At 37.1% G+C, this 20,324-nt stretch overlaps 1 protein-coding gene across 1 annotated transcript in view; it reads right to left on the bottom strand.

Annotated features, from left to right (window-relative positions):
• The window catches only part of DNAH5 (dynein axonemal heavy chain 5), a gene marked incomplete at both ends in the record, with an annotated part of 118,624 nt that extends 99,452 nt beyond the window's left edge, over positions 1 to 19,172 (bottom strand). The window contains 11 exons of the mRNA XM_083870670.1: positions 36 to 251; positions 2,093 to 2,215; positions 2,946 to 3,053; positions 4,970 to 5,083; positions 5,861 to 6,037; positions 6,630 to 6,767; positions 7,317 to 7,529; positions 7,952 to 8,115; positions 12,679 to 12,763; positions 14,578 to 14,712; positions 19,116 to 19,172. Coding sequence (XP_083726796.1) covers positions 36 to 251; positions 2,093 to 2,215; positions 2,946 to 3,053; positions 4,970 to 5,083; positions 5,861 to 6,037; positions 6,630 to 6,767; positions 7,317 to 7,529; positions 7,952 to 8,115; positions 12,679 to 12,763; positions 14,578 to 14,712; positions 19,116 to 19,172 — 1,530 coding nt within the window. The remainder of the gene's footprint in view (positions 1 to 35; positions 252 to 2,092; positions 2,216 to 2,945; positions 3,054 to 4,969; positions 5,084 to 5,860; positions 6,038 to 6,629; positions 6,768 to 7,316; positions 7,530 to 7,951; positions 8,116 to 12,678; positions 12,764 to 14,577; positions 14,713 to 19,115) is intronic.
• Between the last annotated feature and the right edge of the window lie 1,152 nt (positions 19,173 to 20,324).

Here is a 20,324-nt window from a genome sequence, read left to right as displayed (position 1 = left end):
TTCAACTGACACAATATACAAAATCTAATGTGTACCTGATATTTCGCGATCATTTCTTCCAGTCCCTCTATCTTAGATTCCAGTAGAACTGAGTAGGTTCTCATTGTATTGAAAATATCTATTATCTTTACCAGACGACGATGAAAGGCTTCAAATTTTCCAAATATATAAATCTCACTAAAATCAAATTTTCTTTCAGCTGGATTTTGTTCCAAATTCTCTTTTATCTTGTGGAAGCAATTTTGATATTCCTTAAAACAAAGAATTTAAAAGAATGTCAAGCTTATAACGAAAGGCACTGTCTTTAGCTAGAACAAAATTTACAGAGACAGGCATTACCCTAACCTGATAGCAAGTAGAAGTTTCATCAATAAACAATCATGAACACTATAAAGAGAGTAACAGAATTTATCTCTGAAAACTAACCCACCAATGCCATTACAGAATTACACACTTCAGCAAATGACTGAACTGCACATATATGTATTTGTACATATCCTTAGCTAGCATGAAATTCTGTTCCCTCCATTTCATAGCAGGGTTTGATGTGTTTACTGGATAACCAAGATGACAATCCAGTTTCCAGAGACTGAAAATGTTTGCATGCTGATAATCAAGGTTTGCATACTAGATAATCAAGGTTCAAAAATCACTTTCAAGAACAAATCACTTCCCGAAGTTTTAATTCTGCTCTCTATTAGCTTCCACTTTTCATTCTGCATTCATAACAAGGCACAAACCTTACTCCAAACTTGCTAAATTCATAGTCAACAGATTTGCTTGAAATGGTTTCTTTCAATAGTGGTTTTCTTTACAATAAAATGTTCATTCTTTTTATCACATTTATGTATGGATAACCCCACTTGGAGATATCAATATAAAGGGTCCAGATTTTGCTATGTTGTTAGTGATTCAAATTGTAAGTTTTAATCTATTGAACTTCTGAAAGCTTCTGGAACTAATAAGACTCAAATGAATACCTAATTTTTCAAGGTATTTTCATGCATCAATGGGACAATTTGATATATCTTTATAGAAAAATACAAGTCTAGTATTCATTGCTCATGGTATGATGTCATACAAATTTACACTAATTTATGTTAGAACTAGGCAAGATTTGTTGCTTCAGGAGGTATTAAGATAAAGATCTAGTCCTGCAAGCACATATAAGGAATGGGAAAAAATGCAGAAAGCCTATATGAAGGTCCCAATAAGTACAGCGAGGTTGCCAAAGAGAGAGTCAGGCTCTTTTTCACAGTAACACATGGACAGAAACCAAGAAGCAAAGGGCATAAATTGAAATGGATGAGGTTCTGACTGGATATAAGGAGGGAATCTTTCATCCCAAGGACAGTCAAACAGTGAAAGAGGCTGCCCAAAAAGACTGTGCAATCTCTCCATCCTTGGAGAACTTCAAGACTCAACTGGATGAAGGACTGGGAAACAAAGTTGGATCTCACTCTGTTTCTGCTTTGGCTTTGAGCAGAAGGTTGGACTAGATACCTGCTGAGGACCCTTCCAAGCCAAATTATCTTATAATACTATGCTTTAGGGGGAAAAAAGAACAAAGGAAAATAAAATTTAAAAGTTATCACAGAAGCGTATTAAAAAAAAAAAAAAAAAAAAAAAAAAAAAAAAAAAAAAAGGGGCTATCTTCCTGTCTTCCTGACAAGTCTAGGTCAACCGAACACCTGAATTTTTCTCAGTTCAGTAAATTGTCCCTTCTAAACATATAGCTTGTCCACACCTTTTTGGAATATATTCAGTTCAGTAACTCTCCTTGTTTTAATTTCTATTTCACAACTCTCCACATGAAGTGAGAAGACACTACCTAGAGAAACACAGGCATGAAAACCCAAGCAATTCTCTTATAAGCATACTTGAGATAGACTAAGCATCAAAATTCTGTTTCCAGATGACAACAGACTAAATTCCTTGTTAGCTCTAGCATAAACATGCCTGTTCCAGTGGATATTTTTCAGTTAACTCATTTTTCTTCACAATACCAGTGTTTTCTCACATAAAATATTCCTATTCCTGCCCTCCTAAATATCACCTTATAATTTGTTTTCTATATGTTCTTCCCACCTACCTGTTTAAGTCTAATAGCTGCTTGTAGCTTTTCCACAACTCTCTCCTGCGGTTGATTCCAGATAGTGGCCGTGTCATTGTTTGAAATGTAAGATTTGCATGCTGCAATCATCTGATTGGTCACCTAAAAGCAGTTTCATGAAGTTTTAACTTGGTGAAAAAAACCAGCATGTCAAGACAAAGAAGGTCTTGCCATTCTCTGTCTCCCATTCCTCTGACTCCACTGACCTTAAGCCTGACAAAGAGCAATACCAAATACCAACCACACTGATAAACTGTCCTTCTTGCAACACCCAGCCTCCAGAATGTGACATAACAAAAATGTTGTTGATTACCTATTGCTCATCCTAAACCTACACATCTTGTACCAACCTTGAAATAGCATTGAAGGCTACAAGTCATAAGACTTTGTCTCTTCTAAAGGCAAAGATAAAATCAAGAGCCCATGAGAGTACAAACGGTAAAGAATAGGTTGTCCTCCCAATCCATTTCCTTCTTTATGCAAACATGTGGAGGTTTAAGGGCAATATGAATTTAATGTATTTGGTTTTACAAAAAAACTCCCATTCATAACAAGCAAAACTTGTAACAAAAAAAAAGTTATTCTATGTATATCAGAGGTGAGATTTAAGTCTGAAAATGTTTGTAACAACTCCAAATTACAGGCAGTAAAATAAGTCCTAAATTTGAAATAGTTTATCACTGTTTCCAACTCTTTGTATGTTCAAAAAGCAGCGTTAAAGTGACTGAAGTGCTGCCTCTCCAATTGCTTGGTTCCTTTGTGTTTTCTCTTGCACTCAAGCAACAATACAGAAGACAATCTGGGAATATTTCTTTTCCCACTGATCACCAACCTTCACAAAAAGTGAGGAGATCTTTTCAGAAGTGTTGTAATACTGAGACATAATCTGAATCATTTTAATTGCATTTATGAGTCCTGGAATAGCATCCAGCATGGACACCTGTAAAGAAACACACAGTCTGAACTCTGCTCAGTACCTCTGTTACCACACATTAGCACAACACCTACTTAGTGAATGCAGAATTATGAACATGGTCTTTGGAATAGTTCTGCCTGACCCTGTCTACCTGGGCCTCTCCTGCAGAGCCTCCTGTCCTACACCATTCTCCAAGCTCTACAATTTAATTTTGGGGAAAAGTTTTCACTAGGGTCTTGGCTGAAGAATTCAGATCAGTGACTGAAATTTGGTAGAAGTAAAGGCCTCTTCACAAAAAAGTATATTTGTGTACTCGGTTGCTAAACCTGATGTAAGCTTGCCTGTAAAGAGAACCCGTTCACCACTTGGAGAGAGGAGGAAGACAAAGGGGGATTGAAGGGGTGAAGCTGAGCCTGGTGGTGCAGAGATGTGGCTTTAATTTCTGATTTTGTTTGTCATTACCCAAATGTTTTTTCACATCAATAAAGACATTTTTCACCAAGCTGAGTCTGTTTTGCCCGTGACTATGAAAAGGAAGTGAGATGTTCCTGTCATGGAAAAATACATGAGCCTTTTCATATCATATTCTCATCCCATCCTGTTGAGGATGGGAATAGAGAGAATGCTTGATGCATAGCCCAGGTAACACCATGACACCCATTTAAATTCTCCGTATCCCTTGTGGTCTTCAGTAAGTTTTGTGTGTAAGAGAAATGCCTTTTACTAAATACTTTAAAGAAAAGTATCATTTCAAAACTGCAGCCATCCTGTCTTCAATCCGTAAGTGGACCAGACAAAGATGTTTGCAGACAGCTCTTCATCACATCTGAATTTCCAAAGCAATGACAGTTTTACTCTGTCTTTAACTCATTCTTAAAATTGTACAGGTAAATATCTATAAGGGAAAGTCTTCACATCCCATGCCTCTATAGCTTTCCTCCCAAGGGCTACACTATTGCAAAACTAAACATCTCCAAACTGGGCACCCCTTTTTTTCTTGGTGAAAACCTGCACTGGAAGCACAAAGCAGGTGAGTTCAATAGACCCTGCACAGTGTCAGTAGCAAGTACAGTCACTTTTATTCTGGTTCTATGGGTATCATAACTCAATAAGCTTTCAATAAAGAAACTCAAATAGCAGATTGGAAACACTGAAAGAACACACTGTTCTAATATCACCCAGTAAACAGAAACAAACATGGTTGCCCAGAGCACTCTTTGGAAGCAATTTGGTTTGGGAATAAGTTTCAGAGGAGAGCAAGGAAGCCAGGACAGGTCAAAGTGTTGAGTCTTCATGGCTACCAGTTATATTTCTTTGACTAGCAAGATGCATATAGCCAGTTGCAAAACCACTTTTAATAAAAGCAATTATTTGCCACCTATTTTAGCAGAAAATGGGAGAGGGAGACTCCTCCAATCCTGTACTTTAAGGTGGCTGTTTTTGTTTACAACATGTTATGCTTGCATCATCCTATGCATCCTCATACTATAGTATGAGAAGGTGATTTATAATTATATCTTAATATTTACACAATCCTATTTATCTTTCCCCAACACAAGAAGCTGGAAATTGCCCTATAAATGTTAGTCTAACCATGACCTGGACACCAACACAAAGACAGAAGATCAAACTTTGCCTTTAGCATAGCATTAGGTTTACTTCTCTTTTTTTTTTAATCTTAAGGAATTAACTTTCTCCCATAGCACAGAATCCAGTCTCTTCACCAGAACAAAAGCTTTACAGATACTAAGGTATGAAAATAGCAAGTACTTTATTGGAATGGAATTCCCATTAAGCCACTTTTACCACAACTGCACAAAATCTCAAACTGGAGTTGCATATGTAAAAATTTCTGTTTCATTTCCAAATCCATCCTACAGAATATATTCATGTTGCTTATCTCAAGACATTTATGTTGAGAATTTAAAAGTTCTGCTTACAGGATCACTATTGTATAATGGATCATAATATTTTTCCAGAGAATAAAGATATTTCACATTATCTTTAGCTTCATTTGCTGCGTCTGTGATGCGAATATCCAATGCTCGCCACTTCTAAGAACAAAAAGATGAAAAAACAAATAGAAGTATGCATTTCAGAAAAAATGTTTTGAGATCATTTTGGTTTGTCATCAGCTTCTAAACACATTTGAAAGCACAGATCTTTTACTTCAGAATTATACTTGTTCACCCAGGATGAGGTCCTTGTCTTGTCTCAGTAACTTGACTGTAAACACACAGTTGGTTTAGACCACTCAGCCAAAGAGTCAGTGGTAGTGTGCAGTCAAGCTGCTGTAAAGTATATGAATTGTGGATATATAGCTATGTATTTTTTCCACATCTCATTTTTATGAGACAAGATTTTTTGTTTTATTTACTTATTTTCTGTTGGTGATGGGATTTTAAATTTTTATGTCAATGTAAGAAGTTATGATTCCACAAACAATTTTGACAGGCACTGTAACAACATTAAAAAGAGGCTTAAAAATGGGGAGATTGATTTTTTTGTCATTAAATATCCAGGTTATTAATTCAATATTCTGATTTAATAATCAAGTTTTCAAATATTTTTAATTATTTATTTCTGTTGAGCCATGTGGATGAAGTATGTTATCAGCCTTTAGACTGAGGGGATTCCCAGTCTTTTTCAATAAATTGAACTAGATCTAAACCTTATCTACTCAAGCTAAGAAATAGAGAAGGAAAAAGAAAACAAAACCCAAAGATGTTTCAATGTTTTCCCCACCAGCATTGTTAGATTCATTATCAAAGTAAGCTAGGGTATAAAGAGCATTTCTAGTCTTTGTATCTGTCATAATTTAAAATAAAAACCTTCAGCAATTTGGATTTAGCAGCAGTGAGTACTCCAAGCACTGCCTTCACATCTGGGCTCTTCAGTTGCTCCATAAGGTAGTTGAATTTTGACAATTTCTTTTTCCAGTAATCAAGCTCTACTCGTGGTCCAAGGTCATCTGCTTCTTTTCTCAACTGGTCATTTTCTGCAAGAACCTTTTATCACAGAGTAATGTGAGTGATGCTCATATTTTTTTTATTTGTAGAGGTAGCATGGATTAATCCTACATTTAACACGTAGTATTAACCTCGCCTGATAAATTACCTAACAGCCTCCACCTCATATAAGAAACTTGATTTTGCTTGGTCTTTTTATTTCCAGGCTAAAGAAGAGATTCTATTCCTTCTGTTCCAAATAGTTACATTTTCTGCAAATAACCTGCAAAACATGTTTCAACGTACAAATGTGACGACTGAAAATAGCGTTCACTCAATTACTGTGTTCTTTTTGTTTTCATTAAATCCACTGAGAACCACCAACTGTTTTGTACTTTAATAACAGGTAATTATCAAAGACAGGGGACTAAGCTTCCCAGACTGTGTATCTTATATTAACTAGCAGATGGAAAAAGCTCTCAGTAATATTCCCATTGAGAAATAAAGGCACAAAAAATATACCAACAGTACTTTAAAATACAGAGATTGAACTCATCTAAATTTATAGAAAGGTAGCTATAACACCAACAGGATAAAACTCATCTACCAAGATGCAGATGTTGTCATATTTCACATTTGACTCATGTATCACCTGTTCAATTTGTGTGGTCCATTCTTTCATGCAGACTTCTATTTTTTCAAGAGCCTCTAAGCTGTTAGCAGCCATCAAGTAATCCGAAGGTCCTCTTAGAGTTTTCAGGTCATATGTTTCACATTTCTTCAGGCTGACCTAAAACATAAGTTTAAAAAAATGAAATGCTGAATGTTCATGACAAATAATCTAGGAACTTTAAAGACTAACTCGTTGCCCTACTTGGGGTATCTCCCTATTCTCAGCTCAGTATAAATTAAACTGGTTTGAGCCAGAAGTGGACTCCAGAATCTGGAGAATTCACCAGCCAGGCATCTGTGGTCTCATGCCCTTTCCTTCACAAAAGCTGAGTAGAAATCAACCAGTTAGAGCAACAGTTTGTCATACATTAATCATTCAACATTTAAGACTGACCACAGCCATTGGAGAGTCAAGAAGTTAATAGCTCTAAAGAATTGGCCCCTGAATAAACAAAAACAGAAGCACCTACAGAACTATTAAAACCACAGATCAAAGTATAATGAATTACAGATGACAATAAACAGACGTGGTGGGTTATTCTCCGGTTTGACAAAAGCAATTTTTATGAGTAATTTACAACAGCAGTTAATTCAAAATTCAAATGTCTTCCAACCTAGAGACATTCAACAGTTAGCTCACTTTCTATTTGCCACATGAACATATTACCTTTTCCAACAGACTTTGCTGAGTTCCTGATAGGACACTAACAAATGCTTCAAGGGCACGAAGGAAGTCCTGCTTAATACTGGGAACTTGTTGAGGTTCCATCAAGCCACGGTCCATAGTCTGTAAGGCTGGAATGAATATTTCTGACATCAACTGCTCAAGACTTTTTAATAAGCCATCTCGACCTACATCCATCATATTAAAACTGACTTCCTGTAAAAGAGACAGAATACAAAGGGTCTTTTGCCAGAAAGAACTTAGTTATATACAATTTACATACACACTCTCAAAAGTAAAATAATTTTTGTTTTTCTAATTAATTTGTTAGAGTTTTTTGAAATTTAACACTTCAGTATTTAGGTATTGACTGATTACTCTGTCATTACAGATTGTCTTAAATTTGCTTCCTTAGCATCCTTTTCTCATAACAATGCTATACATCAAGTTGCTGCCACAACATAATATCCGTGTTTCCCCTCCCCTCTCTTTTTGTCCCGTTTCATTTAATCCATCTGTATTCTTCTACTTATTCCTCCATGTCAAGAGCTGTCAAATGATATGCTGAGAGCAAATACCCCATGGTAAAGCAAATTTTAAACAAGATTATGTACAGAGATGAGCAGTCACTGACTTACTTGATAGATATTCTCAGTTGTGATGGGTTTATGAAAACTAGTTCTAATGAAGAAAATGCATACACCAGTTAAAGCAACTTCTTTTCCCTCTGTCACAAATACTTTAAGTTTCTTCTTCTTGGTCAAATGAGAGTTTGTTCCTATTCCTGGAAGACCAAAGTACTCTACAGATCCAAACAGAGAAACAATTAAGACCCATTGATTATTTATTCAAAGAAAAGTTTCCTACACAAAGAGTTCAGTCATTATTTGTGCCTCTCAGAGTCCCAGTCTCCTGGTGGCACCTCACAGAACTGTCCACAGAAAATATGCAGCATTCAGAGTCTTCATGGCACAGTAAGAAATGTTTCATCTAGTTTTGCCATTCTTGCATCAAAAGCCTTTCATTTCTAGTCATTTACTTGTTTTTCTATTCCTTCTGAATAATGGCTCAGGCTCAAGGTCCTTTTATAGGCTCTATCATGCAGTCATAGATAATACCCTCTTACTTGAAAAAGAAAAATTAAAAGAAAAATCAGAAAATTTAGTGATGTATTTTTACATTAGAGGAGCTATTATCAACTGTCCTTCGCTAAAAACATGTAAACATAAGGAAAAAGAAAAAGAAATAGGGTGTTTCTGAAGACAAGGAGAAAGAGGCCATAGCAGATTCTTTGGGGGAAAGCAAACAAACAAACAAACAAACACACACACACCAATAAGGGAACTCTACAAGGAACTTCCCTGTCTGTTCTTCTTCCCCCAACATGCATATACTGCTCACCTGTTGAGGCTACTGGCAACACTTGTAAAGGGTCACTAAGAAAAGTAGTGTCTTTGGGGCTAAAATATTTCTTATATGATTTTGGTCACAATTCCTCTTTGTTACTAGCTTTTCAGTATTACCTCAGAGTAAAATTGCATGCATATACATCTCAGTGAGGGACTATAACAATAAGAAGATGAAAAAGTAAATTCTTGATACCAGCGGTTAAAGGAGAACATCCAAAAAGTGATAGACTCCTCTGCACATATTTTTCTTTCAGATACAGGACCATCTGCCCCAGGGATCCCTATTTTGGAGAGGGTGGCCACCATAAGTTCCCTCCCTACCCTTCTGTTCAGATCATCTTTCTCTCTCCCCTTTTTCACCACAGCTCTGAAAAAATCTCCTTTTCATACACCTCAGAAGTACAACAAGGGCTCTGTCACCAGCAAAAGACCTGACTCTGTAAATGTTATTAGTTTGATTTGTTGCATGCTAATAATCTTGAAATGTCTTTGTACTGCAGTAATGTTTTGGTTTTGCATGAGTCTAGGTAGTAAGGGGGGCTACAGAGGTGGCTTCTGTGAGAAGCTGCTGGAAACGTCCACCATGTCTGGCAGAGCCAATCCCTGCTGGCTCTGAATTTGGACATGCTGCTGGCCAAGGCTGGGCCAATTAGAGATTCTCGGGTTGGTTTTCTCACCCGAGATTCAGGTTGTTTAAAGTCCTTGCTCTCTAAAAGCCCCGAGTCACATCGGTATAAAGAAGCGGAGTCTTCAAGGCCTTGTTTTCTGATTTCTCGTGATGTTTATTATTTGATAACTCGGAGTTTTTCTCCGCTCTCAGCCGAGGTCTGGACAGCAGCTGGGACACGAGGCGACTGCCCCCCGATGGAACGTCACCTTACATTTATACAGATAATTACATGTAGGTTATTTACTATTTTGTACCAATGCCTAGTGCTTACACTAAGAGGGTCACTTCTGCTTTGACCCAATCCACTCTAACTACCTTATATCATCACCACCCCAGAAGATGGAGGACAAGGAAGAAGGAGAGGGACACAAGGTACCACCCAAATTCCACCATCTTGTCCCCCATTTACCTCTATTCTAAGAATCCTAAAACTACTGAATTTTGCATGTTCTACTGTGCTAAACTACTGTTTTCACTTCCTGGTGATTTGCAATTCCTCTCCTTGTGTTGGAAGTTTCTTCCACGGGCTAAGATCAAACTCAGTGTTTTCCTGGGCTCTGTGCCAAGGTTTCCAACCCCCCTGGACCGGCTCCACACCCCTCTGTCCAGGGCTCAAATTCCCTTTCCCTGGTCCCAGGTCATCCAAGGGGATGTCCTGGACTCCAACAAGAGATGGTGGTAATGCCTCTGTGACTACATATTTGAGAGAGAAATCAAAACAAACTTTGGGATGCAGTTTTATATCCAGCCAAAGTAAAGGAGGAGGTGAGAAAATGGGGAGGTGCCCACGCTGAAGTGGGTGGATGCCTGGAGGAGGCTGTGGTCCCATGGAACACCCAGTGGAGAGAGTAGTCCCTTGCTTCCAGGCTGGAGTATCCTGTTCTTGGAGGACTGGAAGAGTGACTCACATTGCAGCCGTTTAAGGAGGACTGCTACTCATGAGAGTGGACTCACACCAGAGAATTTCACAGAAAACTGTCTCCTGTGGGAGGGACCCCATGGTCTCACAGGGGAAGGACTCTTCTTCCAGAGGAGCAAAAGAAAACCTCAGGTGATGAACTGACCAGAACCCCCATGCCCTGTCTCCCTGTTGGTTGGAAGGAGGGAGGGGTTGGGAGAAGAAAAGGTGTTTTTAAGAGCTTGTTTTACTTCTCATTATTCTGCTCTGATTTAGTTGGTAATAAATTCACTTAATATCTTTAAGTTGAGCCTGTTTTGCCCTTGGAGTATTTTCTCCCAGTCCTTATCTCAATTCATGAAATATTAAATAAATTTCCTCTCCTCTATCCAGCTGTAGCAGTGGAAGGTGAGTGAGCAGCTTTCCTGGATGCCTGGCATCTGGCCAGGGTCAAAGTGCCGCAAGTAATTACAGAGGCAAGGCCAGCAAAAGTCAGAGTTTTCCTACAATACGAGGAGGTGAAGTAGGTAGTATAACCTGCAGTCTCTTTAGAAAAGATGTACTCTTACTGACAGGGTGCTAGAAGTTTGTAAAATGCATATGAATAGTGATCTTCAAAACACTGCAAGAAATCAAACTTTTGAACACCTTAAGAGCCTGAAGTAGATCTTCCTGAACTCACAGATATAGTCTCCTGCTCTGGAGAGGCACAAAATTTCTTCTATGTTCCCTTCATGAAATCATCTTCTGCCCTAACAGAAGTGTTGGTTGATCCACATCAGTGTCAGAAAACCAGCTTGTTATGAGGTGGCTGTAGTAAGTGCCCTTGCCAAGAAGGTGCACGTAAGGCCACAAAAATTCACTTAGCTTTATTAATTAGTAGCCACCACCACAACTGAGATTTTTGCTTTGATAGCCTGTGAACCACAATCCTAAGCAATCAGCATATAATTCTTTTACAAATTCTGCTCCACCTACAAAGGGAAAATGTACAGCAGAAGTTTTACTGTCTGATAGTATTACAAGTGACTACACTTACAGCTGTGGGCAAAGTCAGTCTCCAGCCCACTCACTTAATCCCCACTGTCTTCTCCATCACAAGCTTTTTTTCCTCCTGTGTATGACGTTCTAGGGACATTTGCTTATTCATCCAATGAACACCTTGCTGTGAATTCATTTGGGTTTTGCTTGTGTAGTTTTTTTCTACTGATTTCCATATTGCCTACAAGTAGCCCCACACACCAAAAGGTTACCAAAATCTACCAAAATCATACCATAGTGTAGCGTGATCTGATTGGTTTGGGGATAGGCATGGGCAACTCTCATTAGATTCCTAGGCTCTGACCCTTGCCTCACATTCTTCTTGTCATACTTTCACCACTTCATCTCAGGCATGTTAAAACTTGTTCATCAGATTTCTAAATTAGTAGTTGAGTTTGTGTTTTCATCTAACTGTATTTCTATGTGCAGTGAAACTTTTTTTATTAAAGTTGCTCATATCAAATAGCCTTTTCATCTCTTTTAGATATATATACAGATATACCAAAGAAAATACATACATGCATATATATGCATAAAAATGCATGAAATATAAATCCAGATTTTTACATTTATCTAGGTATATGTTTGCCTATGTATAAACACATTTATACAGCTATACATAGATATGTTTACAGGGTTGTTCATGTACACCCAGGGTAACCAAGTGGGGTGAACTCCCACCAACCACTCATAGGCTCTGAGAGATTGCAGAGCACCTGGCTAGTCCCAACAGCAAGAGTACTGGAGGCACTGGGAGAGAAGCATGGGAAAAATGAGGATGACCTTGTCACAGGAGTCCTGAGCTACCTCCAGGGTAAGGGAGAAGGAGGTTTCCCCTAGAAGTGTGGAACATGGCACAGTAAGGGTAAAGGGGTATGTGCAGATGGGACTTCTGGGGTGACACACCTTCTACCCATAATGTGGGCCTCATGAAGGCATTTGTCATGTAATAGGGCCACCTAGATAGATGGTCACATGCCAAAAAATGTGGATGGCTTCTAGGGCCAACAGGTGGTGTGATTGAAGGGGATGAAGAAGGGCATCTGTAATTACTCACCTTGTGTGAAAATCAGCTTTTAATTATAAAAAATGAATTCCCACAGCCAAGAGGCTGCTGAGCTCACAAGTATTTTGCTGCATCACAGTAGCAATATGCACTAATGAGTGTACTAATAAGCTTCGGTAATTTCATTGATCCTCATTTCATGAGCAGGGATCTATGCCTTGGTATGACCAAATCTGACCTACCTAAAGTCCCAGTTTATAAGAACTTGACTACTTTCCTTTTCCTTGCACACTTGCTCAGCAAAACTATAACACATTGCAGGAGAATATAAGTTGCTTTACCTGTATCCATTACCTCCACGTCTTGATAGTAGAACATCAGATGACGCAGACCTCCAGGGGCCAGGAATCTGTTAATGCGCTCTATCTGTTTGAAATCACGTTGGATCATATTATGTCATCGATTTGATTCATATCACAGCAACAGAGGAAGCCTTTGCTTATTTACTTATTTATAAGCATCAGGACAATTTCACAGTTCTTCATCAATTAAAGGCTGCCATCAAGCATCACTGAAGCATGTGTTGGTAGTGAAGTCCACAAATCTCATGTATAGGCCATACAGGCTGAGTTGCTTTATGTTAATATGCTGATCCATGTCTCAGCACTTGAAAGTCTGGCCCCATCAATTATTTTTCTAGGTCTGAGTCACTCTTCTATGTAGTCCCTAACTACAAAACTATCTTTAGCAGAAAAGGAGCCTTCAAGTTCATCTTCAGAAACATTAGGTGGTACCATTTGTACTTTCTAGTGCAGAAAAAAAGCTAAAATATCACCAGAAGCCAGAAGAAAGCCACAATTATCCCTCTTCCATTAATAACAAGCCACAGTTACACCAAGATAATGAACTGCTATTCCAGAAAATCTTGGCTGAGCCCTCCAAGATGAGGTCAAAACAACTATTACACTTTTCTCTTTCCAAGTATAGAAGCTGCCAGTATTTTCCTCATCTGATGGCTATTCTCAGGCATTATAGTTTGCCAGGAAACCCATTTGGAGATAGAATGCACAAAGGCTAAAACAAATTCTGCTTTTTAATGTGCATGACAGTGCTCTGCACTGCTCATTTGCTATCTCATGAAGTCACAGAAATGTTGGAAGAGACCTCTGGGAGGTCTTGAGGCCAGCTTCCTGTGTCACCAACAACAGCTCAGATCACCTATAGCTTTTCTTAGGCTGAATCTCAAAAACCCCAAGGACAGAAATTCCACAACTGACTTGAAGTAACCAATTCCCATGCTGCATTACCCTCCTGGTGAAGAAGGGTTTCTTGGTGGCCATTTGGCAAGATGTGGCTTTATTTTTGGAGTTATCATCTGCACCCACTGAGAATAGTTCAGCTCTGTCATCTGTCATCTTCAACCACTCTTCATGCAGCTGCAGTCTACTTTTGACTGCCACTCAACCTCTTCTTCTCCTTCATACTTCATGTGCCCTGTGTCCCTCTCTTTCTTACTAGTCTTCCACTTTCTTCAGCTTCTCAACAATATTAGCATTGAAATGGGAATGCATAAATTGAAGGCATGTAGATGGAAAGATAATATGAAAGAGAACAAACAATAAAAACCCAAACACAGCCATGTTTACTTCAGTGTCAGGAAGTAAAATATCTACTTGTGTCTACTGAGGTTTTATAAAAAGTGTGAAAGTGACAAATTTTTCAATGTCTCAATATATGAATTTGTATTAGCCCTCATGCAGTCACAGTCAGATCACATAAGCCATTCTACTTTGTCAAGTAGTTTCTACCTATTTTAATTTGCTAAACTAGATTGCAATGAAGTCTCACAAAGGCTGCTGGCAACCTTACAGAAACAGCAACGTGCAACTCTGCTGAGGACAGGACTCTTGAACCTCTGTGTACTGTGTATTCAAGGACTGGAAGGCTTCACACTGTGGTTTCACTATGAAATACAGCCACAGGTTTTAGCATGTTGTCTATAACCACTGTAAAGGAGAAATTCTAATGAATTTAAAAATCATTATCATTACAATAGGTCCTGGGAATAAGGACATTTTTGTTTAAATTAATTAAAAATGCTGAAAAATATTTTTCAAGGAGAAGACTTGAGTAATCTCAGGTGTGAAGTCTGAAAAATTCTTGGTATCTCACCGAGAATTTAATGGTAATATTAGTTCCAAAGTATACAACGAGCTTCACTTTCAAATTCATCAGATTACCTGGTTACCATCAAGAATAGCATCTTCTACTTCTGCCTTGTCCAAATTCACACAAGAGGCAACAATATCCAGTAAGTAATCATGCCTGCCATCCAGACGAGCACGTTTAGCCTCCCTCTCTTCCTCGAGCTTTTGCTGTTATAAAACACAAAGTAGACAGTGAAAAACTCATTATCTAATGTGAAGACAAAAATTTACAAAGTAAATAATAAAAATAAGTTTTAAAAATTTAAAAGTAAAGGCTAATACATTGTTACACAGTTGTGATTTATGTTTTTATGAACCTCAAATGAAAATCTTAGAAGCAGCCTTTGTTATAATTTTACAGTTTGTTTCTGGTGTTCTATTTTCAGATTTATCACAACATTTCTATCATAAATCATGTTGTACAGAAAGCTAATTTGTTGAAAGGCTTTGTAGAAAAAAAAGTATTTTATATGTACAGCTCCATTATTCTGCAAGTTACCTTCCACACCCTAAGTCCTTCATCTCAGCTTTTCAGTCTAGTCACGTCTGACCATCGAGTCAAGACAGGATTCTGACTGATCTTTGTTATTTGTGGAAGATATTGTAAGCGTTCTCTAATAAAGACAGATGCTGCTGGAGGAAGCTAGGGTTTTATACATTATCTCTTTAATATAATGAGAAGTAAAACAAACCACAAGCCTCAAGGTACACAAGTGTTTACAAATGTGCTTAACTATAACTATTATACCATTCTTCAAGCAGTAAGCCTACTCTTCTAATTAAATTGAAATCCCATATGTAACACACCTCATTACATTATAGACAAAATAGCCTTCTGGAATAGTTACTGGTATTATTGTGCTTGTGGGTTACAAGATTCAATATAATTTCATTTTCAAGAGAAATTTAGAATTATGTTTCATTGGTGGTAAATTCAATCTTTATTTCCCCAGTGATTAGGAGAAAACCAGTAACTTTATAAAGTATGCATAAGTGATTTATCCATAAGCTTTTGCAGAGCCAAAAGGACCTGCAAAATATACTTCATACACTTATGTAAATGTATTTCTTACTTTCTGAAAGAATTTTCAAATACCTGGTAAACTTATAACTACTACCATGCCTTCACAAATGCTGAATGCATTTGCAGTATTTTCCATATAAAAGACAAACATACAAATTCTATTCTTTACACAGATATGTCTGAAGGACACACTAGCAGATTAATTCATGCATGTACTTCATGCTATTTTACCTCTCTCATACTCTAATATGGTCTCCAGTTTCCTGAAAGTGAAGTGTCATCACAGGATTGGCTTTTCCTACATGTTATTAAACATGAGTAGAATTTTTCTTCCTCCTTAGACATGCAAAAAGCAACCATTTTGTCTGAATCATATTCATTCACACTAGATGATTACAATAGAATCCTCAAAACTATTGTTCCAGTAATTTGAACACAACTGATAGGGCATCTTTAATTAAAAAAAAAAATACCAATGCTCTACCAATTAGTTTCTATTTAATACAGAAAGAAGCTAAAGAAGCTTCTTGTTTTATCTAATCTACAGAGACTACTTTTGTACTCAGCTTGTGTTTCCAACATATTGCTCCAGATATATCACTATACAAACAAGACTACATCTTACACTAGTTTTTAAGTCACCAGCTCCATCTATACAGATGCTCTTGACATGTTCATAGCCTCCATTTCTTCTACAAGTTGCTGTTTGTGTAGACTGAAACCATGAACACCTTCTTCACAAACTAAGCAATCATGCCTCAATGTTTGTTTCTGATCTTTAAAACTTTTTTTAATTGCTGTGCCTCAAGCCCTATAACAAATATACAAGCTATGCACAATAGCTGTTCATACAGCACTGGGCAATATTTGATGTCTATGTTCAGTAACAAGAATATTCATTAAGAGATCACAAAACTTTAAAAGTGTAATTAACTTAACTTACTTAATGAACCATACATAGAGAAACAGGAAACTATTAACTAAATGATAAAGCTATAGTTTTATGACAATTAAGACTTAGACTTGTATTTGTCACATGTCACTACTGGAAGGCATTTGCATTGATATGTTGGATATTTCTATTACTAATGCAAGTTCCACAGATTTTTTCCTGATAGATGCTGCAATACAATGCAAGAGCACTCAATACAATTCAAGCTGTCATGCTTCTATATTTTGATGAGTTAGCATTTCTACAAACTTCCTCCCCAAATAAAGCATTGCTCAATCACAAACTCACAGATTAATTGTTGCAGTCATTAGAAGAGACTTCTGCCTCACTTTTTAAGATTAGGTTGTGTGGGGGTGAACAAGGTTGTACGCAGAAAAGTAAAGGAAACCTAACTTCAGTGCTTTCAACAGCAAGTCACTAATTTATGTATTTAAAAACACTAAGAGGCTACACTGGAAACTGTCTTCTATCTAGCTTCTGAGCTTTCATTTGCATACTACTAAAAGAATGAATTTTTAAGATATTCTTTACCTAGGAATAAGAATTGCAGAGAGTTAATTACAAGAAAATGCCAAGCTTTCTAGGTCTCATTCTTCCCTCTCCCCTTTAGCCACTCTTACATGTCACTTCAAATCAGCATTGTGGGCTAGGAGTTTTTGTAATTTTATATCCTGCAGTATTCACTACAGAAGTACACAGATCTAAACAGAATCTCTATTTTAAAAATTACTCAAGAATAGGCAACTCTATGCAATTCAGAATTTCATAGAACACTGAAAGAGTAAGATTTGAAGACGGAAGGATGCTGAAACACACATGCTATCATTTACGTAGGTAAGAGAGAAACTGCAGTTACATGCAGTAACACCAACGTGCAAATCCTGAAAGTATCAGTAGCAACTTTGATCAAGGTCATACATCAAAGCCTCTTCCTAATGTCCCATGATGTAGGAGGATCCACTATTCACAAGAGATAAACAGTCTCATTGAGATATCTAGAAGGATTGTCCAAGTTTTTTATGGTAAAGCTTCAGCTCAGTTTTTCATGTAAAGAACAACACAGGTAACATGGCCAAGTTTAGTTTTGAGTTTCTTTTCCCACTGTGGGTTATGAAGGCAAGAAGGGTCATGTGACAGTCCCACAAGAGATGAAGGTCCAAAGCCAAACTAATTAACTGAAAATTCCTTTTCTGATGATTAGTCCAGTTATAACACAGTTACATAAAACCTTAAAATTCCTAATACTTAAATACTAACAATTTGGCACAGGAAATTAATTTCAATAGACATCTTCTCCTGAAGTAAGAAGAGGGAGAGATTCCTAAATCTATCTTTCATATACTTAAAGCCATAACATCTCACCATCAGTCTAAAGAAATAACTGGAGATTAAATAAAATTTTTTCAACAGTTTCCTAGCTGCTACAAAAATATATATATTTAAGCACCACGTACTAAAAGAGCACAAGGGGCACCAGGTACTAAAAGAGCACAAGGGAGATTCAATGGGTTCTTTTTTGAAACAACAGGCTCAGAAAACAGCTATTGACTATTGTCAGCTTCTCCATTACAGACTGTAGCTGCTGATGCAGACACCCTGAATAGAGTTAGCTAGAATGTTGTTTAGTATGCAAGTCATATGTACACAAGATAAAACTTGTTCTGAACACTCTTTATCTAGCAAATGATGCATTTTGTTGTCAGAATACTGTGCATCACTGAATTTAGACATGCTGAAATCAAAGTCTTATGGATGAGCAAGGTTTTACAGAGAAGTCCAATAGTGAAAGGGTCAAAAAGTAAAAATGTTTTATTGCTTATTTACTGTTCTATCCAAAATTTATTTAACCAACATGGAATTCCTTTGCCTCTCCTTTAACTTGCTGAGGTGTTTTATATTACATAAGCTTTGCTCATGAATTTCCCTTCAAAAGTAAACTGCAAACCATTTTATACATTTTCAAGCACCCTGAGTTTTCAAGTTTCAATGTTTTTATTTACTCTTTCCAAAAAAAAATAAAAAATAAAAAAATAAAAACCCTAAAGAATTAAGGCAGTTCCCTTTGCTAAATTTTAAATCACAAAAATCAGAGCTCTGCCCATGTGTTATTACATTGCAATAACTCAGGAACAGTTTGCTAAAATAACCAGAATTTAAAATGAGTCTAAGTATCTTAATGACTTCTATATTCACTGCGGTTTCTCAGTGCTAAATATTGCCTTCAAAATTCTATTCCCATCTTAGAGGTATGGGGAAAGTGAAGTAACATTTCTATTTTCCTTCATGGCAGAGTCAACCCCTGTTTTCTTGCCACATCTAACATCAAACTCTTCAGTATACTAATAGAGCATTTGTGAAATTATACCATTACCATATCACTGCAACAATCTGGGCAAGATACAAGTACCACTAGCCAAATGCATAAACACTTCCCAGTGCAAATTTGCCCTTCAAAGCAAATTATGCAACTAACATCATCCACTTGCACCTATTTTAAAACACACATTTTTCTATGCCCTCCCCCCTCTATATACACCTTTATTCAAATTATGTATTTATTAATCTAAACCTAGTTCAAAATTCAGTTTTCCTTACCTTTATCACTCTGCCAATGCTCCGTTTCCAAAGCTGTTTTCTTCCAGCTCTAAACATTGTACTAGTCAATATAAGCATTAAGCACTGTTTATCAGAAACAGGCCCTAACCCATGGGGAAATCTTCTACATTCATCATTTTGTACTCCCCCCCAACATTTTGTTTGCACTTGTTTCTTTTCTCTCAGTAGGAATGCCAAAACAACTCTGGAAAATAGAGTAAGGATCTAAAAAAAACCAGCACCTATTAACCTTATCTCTGTATTTAAAATTCAGTTCTAGTGTGCATACAAATTGCTGGAAAATTAAATTGCACTGCCAGAGAAACAAGAGGTCTCTAGCCACCAGAATTTACTGCCTATGGATTAGGCCTTGAAAGTTACTGCTACCAACCACAGTGTTGTTAAGGTGATACTGTTTACATACAAACACGGCTGGATACAATTCATCATACTCAAGGGCACCATAACTATTTGCAGAAGTCAATTTTATAACTGCTTCTCTGATTTGTGTTTAGCCTTCTGAAGCAATCCTTGTGTCAACAGGCGTCTTTGTTTCCTTGTCACAGGTGACTGTTTAAATATACAGCAACAGTCAGGCAACTTTCAAATATCTTTTATCTACAGACTTGTAAATTACTGAGTTTTCTATTCATGTTTTTTGTACAACTACATTCAGCAACGCTTATTTTTCAGTTGTACAATGGTTGCTTAATACAGAAGTTTTTCTTCAGCAAGAAATGTTAGGGTTTTTTTCTTCCTAAAAGAACCTTAATTTTTTTCCACTTCAGTGACTGAATATAATCCAACGTCCTCTTGAAAATGCCAAGAAAAACAATCTAATTATCCAGTATTAGTAACAAGAAAACAGACATTTTACAGCTATTTCTGGCTAAAAATGGCCCTAAATATTTCTGCTTCCACTCATACCAGTGTGAGTAATGTCTAAAAGCACTTGACAACCTCAGCATTGACAAAAATCTCATGAGTAAAAACCATTTTCCCTGCATTTTCTACATTTTCCCCACCTACTGTAGTCAAATCCAGTTGTGCATACATGTTTGAAAGAGAAAGACTGAAAAATTGCATTTAGGGTAAAAGCAAACATCCATAGATTTCTCTGAACCCTTTACAGAGTTATCATTTAAAATTAAACATGCTATTAAATATCACATATAAAGTTAATTCCTATGGATATATTCAAGCGACTGA

The sequence above is a fragment of the Zosterops lateralis genome (assembly GCF_965231275.1).
Source record: "Zosterops lateralis genome assembly, chromosome: 1".
NCBI classification, from domain to species: domain Eukaryota; kingdom Metazoa; phylum Chordata; class Aves; order Passeriformes; family Zosteropidae; genus Zosterops; species Zosterops lateralis.
The sequence above is the reverse complement of the archived record's forward strand: the minus strand, read 5'-3'. Positions and strand labels throughout refer to the sequence as shown.